This window comes from Orycteropus afer, unplaced genomic scaffold (assembly GCF_000298275.1).
Source record: "Orycteropus afer afer isolate SDZICR_OR568_19922 unplaced genomic scaffold, OryAfe1.0 scaffold00112, whole genome shotgun sequence".
NCBI classification, from domain to species: domain Eukaryota; kingdom Metazoa; phylum Chordata; class Mammalia; order Tubulidentata; family Orycteropodidae; genus Orycteropus; species Orycteropus afer.
In genome coordinates this window covers 708,878-727,840 of record NW_006921699.1, presented here as the reverse complement: position 1 = coordinate 727,840, position 18,963 = coordinate 708,878, and the positions used below count along the sequence as shown (strand labels likewise).

At 36.8% G+C, this 18,963-nt stretch overlaps 1 protein-coding gene across 1 annotated transcript in view; it reads left to right on the top strand.

The window, feature by feature from the left end:
- RAPGEF6 (Rap guanine nucleotide exchange factor 6) overlaps window positions 1–18,963 on the top strand; it is a 682,053-nt gene that overhangs the window by 620,775 nt on the left and 42,315 nt on the right. Inside the window, exons 19-21 of the mRNA XM_042781366.1 lie at window positions 11,555–11,795; window positions 13,640–14,023; window positions 16,666–16,877. Coding sequence (XP_042637300.1) covers window positions 11,555–11,795; window positions 13,640–14,023; window positions 16,666–16,877 — 837 coding nt within the window. The remainder of the gene's footprint in view (window positions 1–11,554; window positions 11,796–13,639; window positions 14,024–16,665; window positions 16,878–18,963) is intronic.

Genomic DNA, 18,963 nt, shown 5'->3' with positions numbered 1-18,963 from the left:
GGACTATTCCTAAAGGTGCACAGTAATGTACCAAACAGTGTTTCTTTGTTATTCATAAGGTTTTCCCTGGCCAATTCTTTGAGAAGTGGACAGCCTCTTCCTTCTTCCTAGTCTGTCTCAGTCTATAAGCTGGGCTGTTACCTGTGCACCAGGTGCATCTTGCTGGGTTTTTAACACCAGAGGCTCAGCCTTAAAACTCACGTCTACATGTCACCACAGTAGGACAAACTGACAGACAAGTTTGTCTTGCTGTTGGAGACCTCTCGTATTAGCCCCACCTGGGTCCCTGTGGCTGACTGTTCCTCTGTCTGTCTTCCTGGCTTTTAATCCCCTTTCTCCTGCTCTTCCGGCCTGCTGCTTTGGGCGTCACTGAGTTGTCTCTCCTCACCTGTATCCCTGGGGCTTACTGCTCTTCTGTGCGGGTTCCTGGCTGTTATCCCCTTTCTCCTGCTTTGCCATCCTGCTGCTTTGGGCGGGCCTGAGTTTCCTCTCCTCACCTAATCCCTTCAGCTGATTGCTCTTCTCTCTGGCTTCCTGGTTTTTAATCCCCTTTCTCCTGCTTTTCCCGCCTGTTGCTTTGGGCGTCCCTGACTTCTCTCTCCTCACCTGTAACCCTGGGCCTGAAGGAAAGGAGGAGAAAATAGACTTTCACAAAGATCCAATTTAGTTGTGTTTCAGTGAGTTTTTTTTATTTTGTAAAGTGTTTCCATTCTGCTTGTTCTGTTTCCATGGATCTAGCTTCCCTTCCCCTCCTTGCCTTCTCATCTTTTCTTATGGCTAAACATTGACCATTTGGTCCTATATAGTTGATTGTTTAAAGGAGCACATTACTCACAAGTGATACTGTTTATTTTATGAGCCAATCTATTATTTGGCCGAAAGGTGACCTCCAGGAATAGCTTCAATGCTAAGTTGAAAGGGTATCTTAGGATGATAGCCTTAAGGGTTCTGTAATCTCTGTCAGTCCAGTAGGTCTGCCCTTTTTTAGAATTTGAATTTTGTTCTGCATTTTTCTCACGTTGTCTCTGGGACCTTCTATTGTGTCCCTTGTCAGTGTCATTTTTGACTCCGAAGTTCCTAACAGCTAGTGTGAAAAAGAAGGAAACTCCACTGATTACGTAAACCTCAGTACCAGAAATGGGTAAAGTATGAATGTAGTAATAGCCTTTATGTATAGCAACTTAAATAAATCCCCTAGCAGTGGACATAGAAACACAGTTTGATGCAGGTCATTCTGTACATTTTTTTCTTTCCTGAAGAAACAAATTATTCATTATTATTTCATTTGCTTCTTAACCCCAGAGACATTACTAAACCCAATAATCTGTCTTTGACACATTCTACTCTGTGTGGCTGCCAGATTTTTTTCTAGAACAAAGATCTTAATGAGTCATTACTTTTGCTTAGAAAATTCCAGTCATTTCTGTATTAGGGTTCAATCATAAGACAGAATCTGCTCCATTTATTTCATCAAAGAATTTAATAAAAGGAATTATTATCAAGGTGTTTTTAATCTGAAAGTATAAAAAGCCAAGGTATCACAGAGGTAGGAAAACTGTAAACTGCATTCAGTGTTTGGTATGTGAAGGAGAAGTGGAAATGCCACTACCAAGGTTAAGTAAGTGTTTCTGGAGTGGTACAGAAACAAAAAACCCACAGGACGAAACAGGATCAAGTCCCTGCTTGCTCCTTAGCCTTGCAGTGTACCTCTGGTGACCCCCTATTGACAAAATGTAAGAAAGAGGAAGCCATTTGGCAAAGAAGAAATGTGGTTTGCAGTCTCAGCCCCAGCATACAAGGCAGAGCCTAAGTGGATTTGGAGCCAAAAGACAATAACTTAATGACTGTAGCTCTTCAGCCTCCATAGCATTATTTATAAACCCCCTTTCTAGTCTACTGTCCTCCCTTTCTCCCCACTGTTAGTCCATCCTTCTTTCCTGAGAATGGCATGTACTTTCTGAATGCTTTCTGTGCCTGTGCTGTTCCTGCCAGTGCTACTCTTCTTTCCTTGCACATCAGGTGAACTTCTTGCTCATTCTTCAGTGCTAAGCTCAAGTTACCTCACCTAGGAAGCCCAGCTCCCATTAATGCCAACAGTCACTTCTTTTTCAGCACCCCAGCACATTTTTTGTCATCTCATACATTTCTTGTCATGTGGTTACATAGAAGGCCCACAAATAAAATATTTCATACTACCAAAGCGCAAACTACATATGCATACGTTCATAACACAGATATTTAGACACATGCAGTTTATGGATTTTGTAATTTTTACTGCTGTGTTTTTGCCATAGGCGTAAATAGAAGTAGAGGGTAGGGAGTAAGCCTGGGGAGGAAAGAGAGAAGTAGATTAGGATTTAATTGTGAGTACAAATGGAAGAAGTTGGAATTATTAAAATTTAAAAACTGTAAGCTCCATGGCTTCTGAAAATGAGGTGCTGCTCAGCTTGGTTCATATGGACTGCATAATTCTCTCCTTGCGACCATCTGTTAAAAAGACTAGTTGCATTTTATAAATCTGTTCTGAGAAAGTCTGATACGGTTCAATCCATACCAATAATATAAATGCTCACACATATGATAGGTATTGAAATTAAAACTATATGTATAAACCTCCCAAAAGTACAGTCTTATGAAAGGCCTTTTACCTAGTAGTGTTGCTATTTATTTATACTTATTCTTTTGTAAAATATTTGTTCTTTGCCAATTACTTTCAAATTTGGCTCCTCAAATCATATATGATAACACTTTATCAATCTCAAGTTCGGCTATGTTTATGCCACATGTTTAATGTTATTTTTAGATTGAAAAGAAAGTGGAAGTGATGCTGTAGAGCTATTTAATTAATTTGTTTTTGATTACTGACTTTTATGGTTTTGCTTTGTTTTTGCTGCCTACAGCTGTTGGTTTTTACTGTAAGTATCTTGAAGATGGTATTCTATTGCTCATGTTTGTATGTAGTGTTTTATTTTAAAAAAGTCAAATTGAAGGAAAGTAGAAAGCAAAGCTTTTCTATCTACTGACAAAGTAGCCATTGTTAACTGGTATGTCCTTTTAGTCATTGTCTTTGAATATATGCTTTTTTATACACATATAAAATCAGAGTATTCCTACTTTTCTACAACTTTTGAAAGTGTTTTGGAATTTTGACCTAATACAGGATGAGGCCTAAAGGAATTCAGAGTGAAACTAAAAGGAATTTGAAATATTTTTTTTTCCAAGTCACCATACAGAACTTTTTGCTTACAAAAAATTAAAAATTAAAAAATGTTATTTAATTGCACCAAGCTTTTACTTGATTTCTTTAATGTAATAAACTTCACATTCATTTCTATATTGCAAGTCTGGGTTATTTTAACTAGTTTTTCAATTATAAAGGGACACAATCATAGTTTTTTAAGAATAAAACTATAGAGAAAGGATAAAATATAAAAAGCCTGTACCCCCAGAATTATTATTGTTGTTGCTGCTGCCAAGTCACACACACACACACACACACACACACACACACACACACTAATGGCAACCCATGCACAGCGGGATCAGACCATTGTGATGCATAGGATTTTCATTGGCTGATTTTTTTGGAAGTAAATTGCCAGGCCTTTCTTTCTAGTCTGTATTGGTGTGGAAATTCCACTGAAAGTTGTTCAGCCTTAGCAATACAAAAGCTTCCACAGACAGACAGGTGGTGACTGGGCTTGAGGCACATTGACCAGAAATTTAACCCAGGTTTCCTGCATGGAAGGCAAGATTTCTACCACCGAACCACCACTGTCTCCTTCCCAGAATTAACAGCAGTTAAATTACTCAAATATCCGTCCAGAAATTTCAGCATAAAACACGTATCCCATTCTCTTCACCCCAAATGATGTTATACTTTTCTGCCACTTACCCTTTTTAAACAGCTGATAATATTCTATTTAACTGTATAGTCCCCTATAAATGGACATTTACATTACATTAACAGGCCTAAACCACTATGTTAATATATCTTTGCATGTTTTATGCAAAAACCCTACATTACTATATTTTTAATTTCATCATTTGACAAATTGCAGAGATTTGTTTTCTCTCTTGTTGTCTAAGTACTTCAAAATGTCATTGCTTTTTGGCCTGCAAAGCCTGAAGTATTTACTATCCGTTCTTTACCAGAACAAGTTCACCAGTCCCTGGTCTATACTTTTACACTACTGCATTCTGTTTTCTTTGTGACGTTTTTTCACTGTTCAGTTTGTCTTATTTACTTGATTTTTGTTTTTTTTTCCTTCATCCATTTCTAAACTCTCTTTAATTTAAGCAAGTCCTCTGAGAGCAGAGATCTTGTCTATATCTGTAGGGTTATCTGGAACACTCGTTGACATATAACAGGCACTCAATAAATATTTGTTGCATGATTAGCAGTTTAAAGCAAAATAGAGAAATGATCTTTTTTTACTTTAATGTCTAAAATATTGTCCCATTTTTTTTCTAACTTCAAAGTCAAATACATGCATCCTTCAGATATCTTTTTTCTTTTGTTCGTTTTACTCATAAAAGGTAGTACTTAACACTAGAAATTTTGCCTTTGTGTTGAAAGTCTAGTTAACTGAGGTTCCTATTGAATTAATTTACATAGTATAAAAGAATTTCATTAACAAAATATGAATCATAAGATCCATAAATGTTGTACTCCTCCAAAAACCTTTTGAAATGTCTGTTTTGCCCTTACTAGATTATATTCTCATGTGTATTTTAGCTTCATGCCTATAATTTGAGGTGATTGGATAATTTCTCCTTTGATTCACCTTATTCTTACCTCATATTTACCATTCATATAATCAGTTAACATTTGGAGTATCTGTCATGTCCCAAATATTATGCTTGCAATCTGTCTTCTCCCACTAATACCAACTGTGTTTGGGGGGTGCATGTGTGTGTGTGTGTGTGTGTGTGTACGACAATTCTAAAATAGCAAAAGAGGTCTACACTGACACTGATATCAGCATAGATAAATTTTTTCCTTCTAATATCTCTTAAAAGATTTTCATTATCTTGACAAATTGAGATTTGAGGTTTAGGATAATCTTTTGGAAAAAAGCCATTTGTAATATATGAAGGCATTGATTTGTGATGCCTGAATCCCTCTTAAGTGACTACATAACATTTTAGCCTTTTCCTGGGAAACAGGTGGCTTTCACAGACTGTGACTTTGTTATGCTATTCAGCAAAATACACACCTCTGTTCTTTCCAAAAACAAATGTTAACAGTATATCAGCATCAAGAGAAGGAACAGGAAATGGGTCCAAATACCTTATCCCTCTTTGTGATTAAATTTCTTTTAAGAAAGTAATAAAGGACCAGAATATATCCCCAGTCCCAAAGATCAAATAAACTGATCCAGTTCTAGAGGCCCAGAACGCTGAGACCTATTTTCAAGAAGAGGATAAGAACAATGCAAAAATGGGGGGGGGGAGAAGGGGGAATCTACCTCAGTGCTGTAAAGTCAATTCTGACTCATGGCCACTCTGTGTTATAGGGTAGAACCGCTCATTGGGTTTTCTTGGCTGTAATCTTTATAGAAGATAAACAGACCTGTCTTGTGCAACCCCACTGGGTGGGCTCAAACCCACCAACCTTTAGGTTAGTAGTTGAATGCAAACCATGTTGCTTGACACATTTTTATAGAGTTAAAAGGGTGAAACACTTTCATCCAGAATCTTTCTCTTCAGAAATTTCCAACTGGTTGCAGTCATTTTCTAGGGCAAAGGAGCATCTCTGGTTTTGGTGAATCATAAAGCAGTCTGACTTGAAGCTTGGTAGGTTCAGAAACCTGATTATATCAGCAGCACACTAATGATGGACTTATTAGAAAGACCAGGAGGCATTTGATGACTCGAATGTTTAAAAACATCAAGGATAGACAGTTTGATGCATACATCTTACACAAGGGCCTGAGTAGATGAAACAGTTGTTCACAGCTTGCCAGTGGACCTAGTTTATTCAATATCACTTGGCTAAGGCTCCTTTTCCCGGCAATTGTAATCATGTGTATTCAATGGAATGTTCCTCTCCTGGGAACCAGTCTTTGTCTTTATTTGTCCCTAAACTTTGAGTAGGCAGGGGAGGGGCCTTATTTTGTGAAATTATTTCTTGCCACATCTGCTTCAGTGTTCTTTCTTTTAGCCAGGACAAGTGGCAGGCTATACCTCAGGTGGTTTTTAGAAATTTATAATTTTGTCTTTTCTCTGAAAGTTAATATATATAATGCTAAGAAGGCAATGCCAGGTAAATAGTGTAAAATACCTTGAGCCACCCAGATCTCCCCAATCCACTCCCACTGCAATCATTACCAAAAAAGACCACATTAATAAATTCTTCCTAATTAAAAAAAATAATTTTTGTATCATTGATTTATTATCTTAGGGTAATATTTTAGCAGTGTACATGCTATCAGATCACTCTTAGTTAAATTAGAACATAGCCTGCTGTCATTACATAGAGCATTGTTTTGGAAATTATAGTCACATGATAAGGGAAAAAAAACAAGTTGGAAGAATCATTATCTACATGTCTACATGATATCTGCACATCCCATGGACATTATCTTGAGGTGGAGTTTATCTCCTAATAACAAAAATCACAAAGGCAAAGATTGAGGTATTTAACCATGTGAACATTAACAGTATTTTTGTGTTTACAAATAATAAATGAAATTAATAGAACAGGTAAATTGAAAAACATTTGGGACTTTGTAATAGACTTTGTAAGCATTGGGATCTAGTATAATTCAGTAGGAAAAAGCATACAACATATGAAACATTACTTTGAAAAAGGAAAAATACCAATAATTCATTAAACAATACCAGTTACTGAGCTTCACTAGTAACCAGAGAAATGGCACATAAAACGATGATATTTTTGGGGGGTGGGAGCATTATTGAATACACAGTTTTTGTAAAAGTGTGAACAAATTGCCTCTTATACCCTAGGATTATAAAATAAGCTCCCTGGAGAAGAGTTTGGCAATATGTTTGAAAATCCTTTTAAAATATTCATGCCCTCTAACTCAGCAATTCTCTTTATTGGGATTTTTCTCTGAGGAAATAATCAGATTGTCTGCAGAGGTTCATCTACTTTAGAGAAGTCTTAAAATATTATTTATAATATAGGAAAATGGTAAGCAACTTAAATATCTAGCATTAAAGGTTTAGATAATTTAAAAATATAAAATAAATATTATGAACTTAACAAAAAGACAACCCAATAAAAATAATGGGCAAAGAAATTAAATAAATATACATTTCACTAAAGAGGATATATAAATGACCAGCAAGCACATGAAAACATTTGGTGTCGTTAGTCATTAAACTTGCTGGTGTTGAATCAATACCAAATCATAGTGACCCCTACAGGACAGAGTAGAACTGCTCTATAGGGTTTCCAATGCTGTAGTATTTATGGAAGTAGATTGCCACATATTTCTACCACATACCAACAGGTTTGAACCACTGACTTTTCTTTCTATTATTATTATTTTATTGTGATTTGGGTGAAAATTTACAGAGCAAATTTGCATACAGCAGATCACATACACTTTGTCTCATGACATTGACCACAATTTAGCACAATGCAACATCTCCTCTCCCACTTCCTCCCGATAGGTACCGCTTCCCTGTGACCATCCCTCCATGTCCCCCGACCCCCGAGCTGTCTCCCTGTGCCTGAGCAGCCGTTCTTTCTCCCTTGCTTTTGAACCACTGACTTTCAATTAGTAGCTGAATACTTAACCACTGTACCACCAGACCTCCTCATTAGTTGTTGTTAGGTGCTGTCAGGTCTGCTCTAACTCATAGCAACCTTATGTAAAACAGAACGAAAACACTACCCAGGCCTGTGCCATACTCACAATATTTGCTATGCTTGAGCCCATCATTGCTGCCACTGTGTCAATTCCATCCCGTTGAGGGTCTTCCCCTATTTTGCTGACCATCCACTTTACCAAGCATGATATCCTTTTCCAGGGACCAGTCCCTTTCTGTCAACATGACCAAAGTACTTTAGAGAAAATCTGGCCATTCTTGCTTCTAAGGAACATTCAAGTTGTATTCTACCAAGACAGATTTGTTCATCCGTTTGGCAATGCATTTCAGTATTCTTCGCCAGCACCACAATTCAAATGCATTGATTCTTCTGAGGTCTTTTTTATTCATCATCTAGTTTTCTCACGCAAATGAGGCAATTGATAATGCTATGGCTTGGGTCAGACACACTTTAGTCTTCAAAGTGACATCTTTGCTCTTTGATACTTTAAAGAGGTCTTTTGCAGCAGATTTTCCCGTGCAGTCCATCCTCTTATTTCTTGACTTCTGCTTCCATGGGTGTTGATTATGGATCCAAGTAAAATGAAATCCCTGACAACTTGAGTCTTTTCTCCATTTATTGTGATGTCATTTATTGGTCCAGTTGTGAGGATTTTTGTTTCATGTTGAAGTGTAATACATACTGAAGGCTGTAGTCCCTGATCTTCATCAGTAAGTGCTTCAAGTCATCTTTGCTTTCAGCAAGCATGGTTGTGTCATCTGCACATGTCAGGTTACTAATGAGTCTCCTCTAATCTTGATGCCACATTTTTCTTCATTTAGTCCAACTTCTCAGATTGTTTGCTCAGCATACAGATTGAATTAATATAGTGAAAGGGTATACCCCTAATGCACACTTTTCCTGGTTTTAAACCATTCAGTGTCCTCTTGTTCTGTTCAAACAACTGCCTCTTGGTCTGTATGCAGGTCCTTCATGAGCACAGTTTTATGTTTAATTTATGTATAAATTATGTAAGACTGTGTTCTTCACAGTGTTATACATAATTTGTTATGATTCACACAGTCGAATGCCTTTGCATAGTCAGTAAAATCCAGGTAAACATATTTCTGGTATTCTTTGCTTTCAGCTAAGATCTATCTGACATCAGCAATGATATCTTTCATTCCATGTCATCTTCAGAATCTGACTTGAATTTCTGGTTGGTCTCTGTTAATATACTACTACAACCGTTTTTGAATTATCCTCAAAATTTTACTTGTGTCTGATATTAATGATATTGTTCAATAATTTTCACATTCTGTTGCAATTTTATTCGTTATGAAGGAGATACAAATCAAAACTACAATAAGATAACACTAAAATGGCTATGATAAAAAATATATAATAGGTATAGGTATAGATGTTGTTGTTAGGTGCCGTCGAGTCGTCTCCGACTCATAGCGACCCCGCGCACAGCAGAACGAAACACTGCCCGATCCCGCACCAGCTCCACGATCCCGCACCAGCTCCACGATCCCTGCTATACTTGAGCCCATCATCGCAGCCACCATGTCAATCCATCTCGTTGAAGGCCTCCCCCTCTTTCATCGACCCTCCACCCTACCCAGCATGACATCCTTCTCTAGGGAATGGTCCCTTCTGACAATGTGACCAAAACAGGTGAGGCAAAGTCTGGCCATTCTCACTTCCAAGGAGCATTTCGGGTGCACTTCTTCCAGGACAGATCTGTTAGTTCTTTTAGCAGCCCATGGTACTTTTTCAGCATTCTTCGCCAGCACCACAACTCAAAAGCGTCAACTCTTCTTCGGTCTCCTTATTCATTGGCCAGCTCTCACATGCATACGAGGCGATTGGAAATATCATGGCTTGTGTCAGGCGCACCTTAGTCCCCAAGGAGACATCCTTGCTCCTCAGCGCTTGAAACAGTTCCTTTGCGGATGACTTTCCCAATGCTACACATCGTCTAATGTCCTGACTGCTGCTTCCATTGGCATCGATTGTAGAACCAAGCAATGTGAATTCTTTGACAACCTCAATCTTCTTTCCATTTATTGTGATGCTGCTCATTGGTCCAGTTGTGAGGATTTTTGTTTTCTTTATATTGAGTCCATACTGCAAACTGTATTCTTCAACCTTCATCAGTAAGTGCCTCAAGTTATCCTCACTTTCAGCAAGCAAAGTTGTATCGCCTGCATATATCAGGTTGTTAATGATTCTTCCTCCAATCTTGATGCCACGTTTTTCTTCATATGGTCCAGCTTCTTGGATTATTTGCTCAGCACATAGATTGAATAAGTGTGAGGAAAGGATACAACTCTGACGCACTCCCTTCTTGATTTTAAACCATGTAGTGTCCCCTTGTTCCGTTCAAATGATAGCCTCCTGGTCAAGGTAGAGATTCCTCATGAGTACAATCAAGTGTTCAGGAATTCCCATTCTTCTCAATGTTATCCATAATTTGTTATGATCCACACAATCAAATGCCTTTGCATAGTCAATAAAACATAAGTAAACATCTTTCTGGTATTCTTTGCCTTGAGCCAAGATCCATCTGACAACAGCTATGATATCCCTTGTTCCACATCCTCTTCTGACTCCAGCTTGCACCTCTGGAAGTTCTTTGTCAATATATTGCTGCAACCATTTTTGAATTATCTTCAGTAAGATCTTACTTGTGTGCGATATTAATGATATTGTTCTGTAATTTCCACATTCTGTGTGATCACCTTTCTTTGGAATGGGTACAAATACGGATCTCTTCCAGTCATTTGGCCAGGTAGCTGTCTTCCAAATCTCTTGGCATAACCGAGCGAGTGCCTCCAAGGTATAGATGAGGATGTGGAAAAATTACAACTCTCATACATTGTTCATGGTACAGCTGCTGTAGAAAAAAGTTTGGTAGTTCTTTGAAACATAGAACCTAACACATGACCCAGCAGTTCCAAACTAGGTATATATCCAGAATGAAAGTAGAAACAAGAAACTTGTAAACCAACAACATTCATTGCAGCCCTATTCACAGTAGCCAAAAGGTAGGAACTAACTGTCCATGGAAGATGAATGGATAAACAAAATGTAGCATATATATATATACAATGTAATATATATCATTCATAAAGAGAAATGAAGTCCTTATGCATGCTACAGTATGGATCAATTTTGAAAATACTATACATTTTATGATCCCACTTACATAAACTAGGCAAATAAAGGACTAAAGGGGAGGGAAGAGAAAAAGAGGAGTCAGTGGTTGGAGGGCACTGAGTTTCTCTTAATGGTGGTGGAATAATTTGGAAATGCTTAGTGGTGATAGTTGTGCAGCATGATAAATATAATGTTACTGAATTTTACATGTGAAAAACGTTGAATTCGCAAATGTTTTCTTAACATATTTTTACATAATTAAAAGTTGCATATCATAGAAAACTCTATTGAAAATTGTTTTTAGAAGAAAATGATACAAAAATGTTTATAAATTATTAAATGAAAGAGAATGTGTTCTCCAAATTCTGTGTATAAAATGGTCCCAGTATTTACCTTTTTGTGTTTTTCTGTGAATGTGTGTTAATATTTATTTTTTCACCTGAAAAAAATAATTTTATCGATAAATGTACAGTGATTTCTGTTAACCTCCTAAAAAGGCAATGTGTATTTCAGTGTTTTGCAGGATCATTGTGTCCAAATTGGTTTTTGGAGAGCTAAAAAGTAATTTTCTTGAAAATAATAAGGCGCATCTTTGTATTTATTTAGATATTCCTGATCAAGTTATAAGAGTTTTCAAAGCAGATCAACAAAGTTGCTACATTATCATCAGTAAAGACACTACAGCTAAAGAAGTAGTTTGTCATGCTGTTCATGAATTTGGTTTGACTGGTGCATCCGACACATATTCTCTCTGTGAAGTTTCTGTTACTCCTGAGGGTGTCATAAAACAGAGAAGACTTCCAGACCAATTCTCCAAATTAGCTGATAGAATTCAGCTTAATGGAAGGTGAATGTACTTATTAGTGAATGTGCTTATTGTACATATGCTGTTTAGATCCTCCATTAAGATGGATGTTTTAAGTAGAAACATCCTCATGTTTTTAGAGTCACTGAATTTGCTAAAAGTTGAGCAAGATTGTTCTTGTTTTGTTTTTTTCTTTTTCCCCTATTTTCTTGTTTCCATAATTATGTAAATAGAACCTTAGGATGTTAGCACATGTAATAGTTACCCCAGAGTATAAGAATGAAAGAAGGAGCAGGCAGCTTGCTGAAATATTTTAGCACTCCTGCTAAAATCGACTGATATAATATATTCTCTTTTTTTTTTTTACAGATGAGGAAACTGAATGATACATATCTTTATATGTAATATATGAATTTCTTTTTACTCTGGCCAATACATATTTGGGGCAAAAGAAGTTTCAATTTTCACACATTTTTTTCTAACTAGTTTTCCTTTTCTTGTACAAGAAAAAATTATTTAAATATGCTCTGAAAATCATTTGAAGACTTTTGATAGTACAGTTGTTTTTTGTTGTTAACTCTGGAAATTTTCCCTGAGAATAATTTAATCTTTGTAGTGAGCCCAGTTTACATGTAGCAAGAGATCCTTGGGGACTTTAAAATGACAGGCCATCATGGTTGCTGTGAGTAGAGAATGGATTTCTGTGATTTGCTGGGTATGTGTGGTGGTTAAGAGCAGGGACCTTTGGAGCCAGTCTGCTCAAATTCAGAGCCCAGTTCTGGCTATTTGACCTCAGGCAAATTATTTAGGTGTACTTGAATTTTCTCATCTATAAGATGAGAATGATAATTATAAAGCCTATCCCATTGGTATGTTATTAAAGCTTAAATAAACATGAATTACTGTATATGTGTTAGATATAATTACTTTTATTATTTCTAATATAATGATTCTCAACACTGTTGTTTGTAAAAATGTCTTGGGCATATTAGCAATATAAAGGCAAGAGAGAAAGGGGGCTATATTTTCTTGACAGTAAAAAAAATAGATGGACACAAACTTAGAAGCACTGTAGGAAAGTTGCATATCAGAAAAGACCATTTCATGAAGTAAAAGCTTTATGTAAAACAGCAATCCTATATAGGGTGTTTCCTGATTATAAATATTTTAAGCTAGTCTCCTACATTTTAAATACCATAGAATTTTTGACCTATAAAGAAGAATAGAAAATGCAGGCCATTTGTATGGTTACTGATCAGTGCCATTTGCTGGAATGAATTAACAAGGATGCATCATTAGTAGAAATGTTTTCACTCCTTTATGAGTTTTATTATTCTTCACTTCTCTTAGAACTTTAGAGAAAAAGAAGGAAATAAGGACAATAACAGCTTCTTTTTTTTTCTTTTTCCCAGTAACAGCTTCTTAATAGAAATGTAAACCGCCCTCATTCGGGTCTTCATTTTGCCTTAATTATTCATTACTAATTTATTCATTCTTAATAATTCACTCCATCCACAAATGAATATTCATCTAGTACCAACTACATGTTAGATAGTGTTTTAGGTGGTGTCCTTGCCTTCATATAGCTTTTATGCTCAAGAATATACACACGTGGTTATTCACACATGGTGAATGAATAGTTTCATATATTTTTAAATTCACAGCATAATACTGTTTTTACTCTTTAAAATAAGACATCAGATGGCAGAAAAGCCCTTCTCATTTTAAAACTCTTAATTTTTCATTGCATTTATAAGTGAATATTCTGACATTTTGGATGAAAAGTTAACAGTGAAATTTAAATTGATATTTTTATAATAAAGAGGAAAATATTCTTATAAATGTGAAATTACTTATAAATGCAAATTTTTTGTTTTGTTTTTTAGGTATTATTTAAAGAATAACATGGAAACAGAAACTTTATGTTCAGATGAAGATGCCCAAGAACTGGTTAAAGAAAGCCAACTATCCATGCTGCAGCTCAGTACCATTGAGGTGGCCACCCAGCTCTCAATGAGGGACTTTGATTTGTTTAGAAATATTGAGCCTACTGAGTACATTGACGACCTTTTTAAGTTAGACTCCAAAACAGGAAATACTCACTTGAAAGAGTTTGAGGACATTGTAAATCAAGAAACATTCTGGGTTGCCTCAGAAATTTTAACTGAATCAAATCAGCTCAAACGAATGAAGATTATTAAACATTTTATTAAAATTGCACTCCACTGTCGAGAATGCAAAAACTTTAATTCCATGTTTGCAATAATAAGGTAAGGTTGTGCAAAATAGGTCAAATAGTTGTGTGTAGTTGGGTAATAATATCAGTCATGAATTTGATTTTGTGTCTAAGTATTCAGTGCCCACAAGAACAAAAATTCAGTTAATATCCTCTTATTAATACATTGTTAGTTATAATATAGGAGCTCTGGTAGCATACTGGCTAAAGCACTTGACTGCTAACCAGAAGGCTGGCGGTTCAAACCCACCAGCCACTCCTCGGAAGGAAGGTTGGGCAATCCTACTTCCGTAGTGATACTGCCTCGGAAACCCAAGGAGGGGTCGCTATGAGTCGGGGCTGACTCAACGGCACATAACAACAACAACAACAACAGTTATAATATATTTTTCTTTCTGGTAAAAATGGCTTTTTCTATTTTTATTTTTTCCATTCACTTAAAACAATATTTTTTGATGATTGTGAGTGATTGATTGCCTTTTCATTTTTCTTCCTTTCCCCCACTTTGAATGTGTACCTAGCAGCTCATCTTTACCAACTGACTTTTGGACTATGCGTTTCTGAGTACCCATCTCACTGTAATTTGACACTGAAAAATCACAGTGTGGTATCAGTGCTTTAACTTAAAATTATTATTTTGAAACAACAATGACAGCAAAAGCAATGATAATAATAATAGCAACCATTTGGTGATCTCTTCCTGTGTGTCAGGCACTGCAGTAAGTTCACTGGGTATATTGCTACTCAAGCAAGCTAGGACATTAGAATTATAAAAATCCTTCAAAGTTCATAAGCCCAGGGAGGGAAGTAGATGGTTACATGAGTTCCTGGAAATCTTTCTTCCCACTCATTATGACAAGTCAGTTGTAGGTAGCTTTTTGTTTTGTTTTTTTTCTGACCCTTATTCAGTATACTGCTGATCAACAAAATAATTCCTTTTAAAGCAAGTCTAATTTAAAGCATAGGGGACTGTCATTTAGTCTGCTTATAATGTAGTGTGTGTGTATATGTGTATGATTCCAATTTTACTAATTCCCCTATACACATACCTCAAAGAATTTGATAATGGTTTGTTCCTGTTACAGGAGGGGAAAAAAACATATTTACCATATTGTTGCACAAATAGTGTACACATAGTATATTACAGTTTTTATTTTTTTGGCAAACCATGCAATCCCTCATGTGTTAGTGTCCTAAGAGCACTATGTGCATTATATGTCTTGAGAGTGTTATATATGAAAACATCATCTAGGGAGTCTTTAATCTTAAGTCTGTTGTGATGATAGTTCCTTTGTGAAATTAACCAGTAACTGCAACTAAACTAGATGTTTTAGAGGGAGTACTGAATAGTACTGAATAACAGAGTGTGGCCTTTGGAATCAACTGTTCCTGTATATGAATCCTGACTTTCCTCCATAGCAGTTGTCTGTCAGTTTTCTTATCTGTAAAACATACGAATTACACCATCCATCTGTCTCATATTTTTAATCAGCTAGGCCTAAAACAACAAAAATGCCACTGATAAATACTTGGAAGGCTTGAAAAGGACCCTATTTGGATAGGAAGCGCTGAGTACAGGTTTTGGTAATGAGTGATTCGGTTTCAGAGTATGCTGAGCAAACTTGATCAAAACCAAGAGAGTGAATAATTTCTGTGCAAAAAAGAGAGTAGGACCAAAATGATAGAGGGCTAAAAATATAACTTAGTGACCACTCTTGGTGTGGGGTAAGGGAGGAAGACTCTAGCCAAAGAGGTGGAGGATTAATATAAGAAGTAGTAAAACAGCACAATTATGGTAATGCCATAAAAGCCAAGGAAAGAGTGATTCGAGAGAAGGTGGTAGACAGTTAGCCCAGGAAGGGTACAGGAAAGGTCTCTAGGAATGGACTCTGATTTTCTAAGCCAATCAGCACATGATATTCCTCTGATAATTATTATTAATTAGTCCCAAGTAGACATATAACTAAGAAGGCCTGGTGGTGTAACAGTTAAGCGCTTGGCAGCTAACTGAAAGATTGGAAGTATATACCTACCCAGCAGTTCCACAGGAGAAAGACCTGGTGTTCTGCTTCTGTAAAGATTACAGCCTAGAAAACCCTATGGACATATCTACTCTGTCACGTGGGGTCACTATGAGTTGGAAATCAACTCAGCACGCAGCAATAGCAACAGGTATGTAACTAAAGTTAAACCAGTGGGACAAGAAGGATCTGATTGCATGGGTAGACAACTGTGACTTCTCTCTCCCACTGGACAAGGAAAAGGAAGCGTGATGTCCCAGCTGTTGGCCGCAATTCAAAATGAAGCTGCTGCTGTAGATTTCAGAGTAGAGAGATGGAAATAATCTGAGGGCCCAAAGACGTTGCTGAGCCTTTGAATCAACAAACTTGAAGCCTGCCTCATCTCTAAACTTCCTGTTATTTGGATAATAATTATCCTTATCTTTTTAAATGAATAAAATTAAGGTTACACTGATACAACTATAGGCAAGTAAAGTAGTTCCTGAAAGAATACCTTTTTTTGTCTTCATAGTTCTACTATGTGTAATTCAGCAGTGTCCCCACATAGTTTTAGCTTTGTTAAAGAAAGTTGGTGAATGTACTTTACTTACCTGAGTACCTCTCCACCTTCCACCCCCAAGTTCTTTTTTAATGTTTTTATTTTCGTCTTTGACAGTGGCTTGAACCTGGCACCTGTAGCACGACTAAGAGGTACTTGGGAAAAGTTACCAAACAAGTATGAGAAGCACCTTCAAGATCTTCAGGACCTTTTTGATCCATCTAGAAACATGGCAAAATATAGAAATATTCTGAGTAGTCAGAGCATGCAGCCTCCAATTATTCCACTCTTCCCCCTTGTCAAGAAGGATATGACATTTCTACATGAAGGTATTTGAAAATTAGCATGTTTAGCATCAGCTAATTTTAAAGACTTGTATATTTTTGAAGTCTAATGATTACATGTAACTAAATCTTTACATAATTAAATGCAACAGATTTTCGACTCCAAGAGTCATGTTGATGGAAACAAATTTAAGTGCTTACCCTATGCATTCAAACATAAAATTAACTTATGCAAAGATGTGTTTGATAATATTTATTATTTGGTTTGGTGATACTTTTTCTTCCAACTTTTTTCCTTGGCCTGTTCTTTTATTGACATCTTTTACACATGGAGAACAATGTGTAATGAATTATGATACAGCAGTCACCCATATAACAAACCTGAATCAAAAATAAAACATTGTCAGCATCCCAGAAACCCCACATATGCTCCTTCCCAAAATACTTCTCTCACCCTCTTCCCCAAAGGTAACTGCTATCCTGACTTCTAATATCTTGGTTTAGTTTTGCCTGGTCACAGGGCATCTTGAATTCTGTGGCTTGATATTTTTAATCAGTTTTGGAAAATTCTAAGTCATCAAAGTTTGTATTTATTCTTTTATTTATTCTTCTTTACGGATTCTAATTTTGCTTCTGCTAGACCTTATCACCCACCATTTGTCTCTCAATTTGTTGTACTTTGGTGGCTTGCGTGTTGCTGTGAGGCTGGAGGCTATGCCACCGGTATTTCAGATACCAGCAGGGTCACCGATAGTGGACAGGTTTCAGCCGAGATTCCAGACTAAGACTCAGAAGGAAGGGGCCATCCACTTCTCAAAGAATTGGCCAATGAAAAGCTTATGAATAGCAGTAAAACACTGTCTCATATATTACTAGAAAACTTTATTAATAGCCCTGAAACATTGTCTGACATAGTGCCGGAAGATGAACCTCTCAGGTCAGAAGGCACTAAAAATATGACTGGGGAACAGCTGCCTCCTCAGAGTAGAGCCATCCTTAATGATGTGAAGGGAGTAAAGCTTTTGGGACCTCCATTTGCTGATGTGGCATGACTCAAAATGAGAAAAAACAGTTGCAAACATCCATTTATAATCGGAACATGGGCATACGAAGTATGAACCTAGGAAAATTGGAAGTTGTCAAAAATGAAATGGAACGCATAACGTTTACTATCCTAGGCATACGTGAGATTAAATGGACTGGTTTTGGCCCTTTTGAATCAGACAACCATATGATCTATGCCAGTAATGACAAATTGAAGAGGAATGGCGTGGCATTCATGGTCACAAAGAATGTTTCGAGATCTGTCTTGAAGTACAATGCTGTCAGTGATAGAATAATATCCATACACCTACAAGGAAGACAAGTTAATACTACTATTACTCAAATTTACTCACCAACCACCAAAGCCAAAGATGAGGAGATAGAAGATTTTTACCAACTTCTGCAGTCTGAAATTGACCAAACATGCATTCGGGATGTATTGTTTACTGCTGGTGACTGGAATGCAAAAGTTGGAAACAAGGAGGAATTACCAGTACTTGGAAAATTTGGCCTTGGTGATAGAAATGACACTGGAGATCGCATGGTAGAATTTTGCAAGGTCAGCATCTTATTCATTGCAAAGACCTTTTTTCAACAACATAAACAGCAGCTATACACATGGACTTCACCAGATGGAGTACACAGGAATCAGATTGACTATATCTGTGGCAAGAGGAGATGAAAAAGCTCAATATCTTCAGCCAAAACAAGGCCAGGAACTGACTGTGGAACATACCATCAACTGCTCATATGCAAGTTGAAGCTGAAGACAATTAGAGCAAGTCCACGAGAGCCAAAATATGACCTTGATTATATCCATTCTGAATTTAGAGACAATCTAAGGAATAGATATGATGTACTGAACACCCATGACTGAAAACCAGAGGAGTTGTGGGATGACATCAAGAACATTATCTATGGGAGTTCCGGCAAGATGGCGGACAAGGCAGAAAGACTGCACAGACCTTCTTCAACAAAGAAAAGGGAAACCAGTTAACACAGACACAGAAGATAATCCTGGACCCCTGAGCCTTGAAGGGAAGGATATAGAAGTGAACTAAACCCTAACTAGCAGAAGAATTTGCGT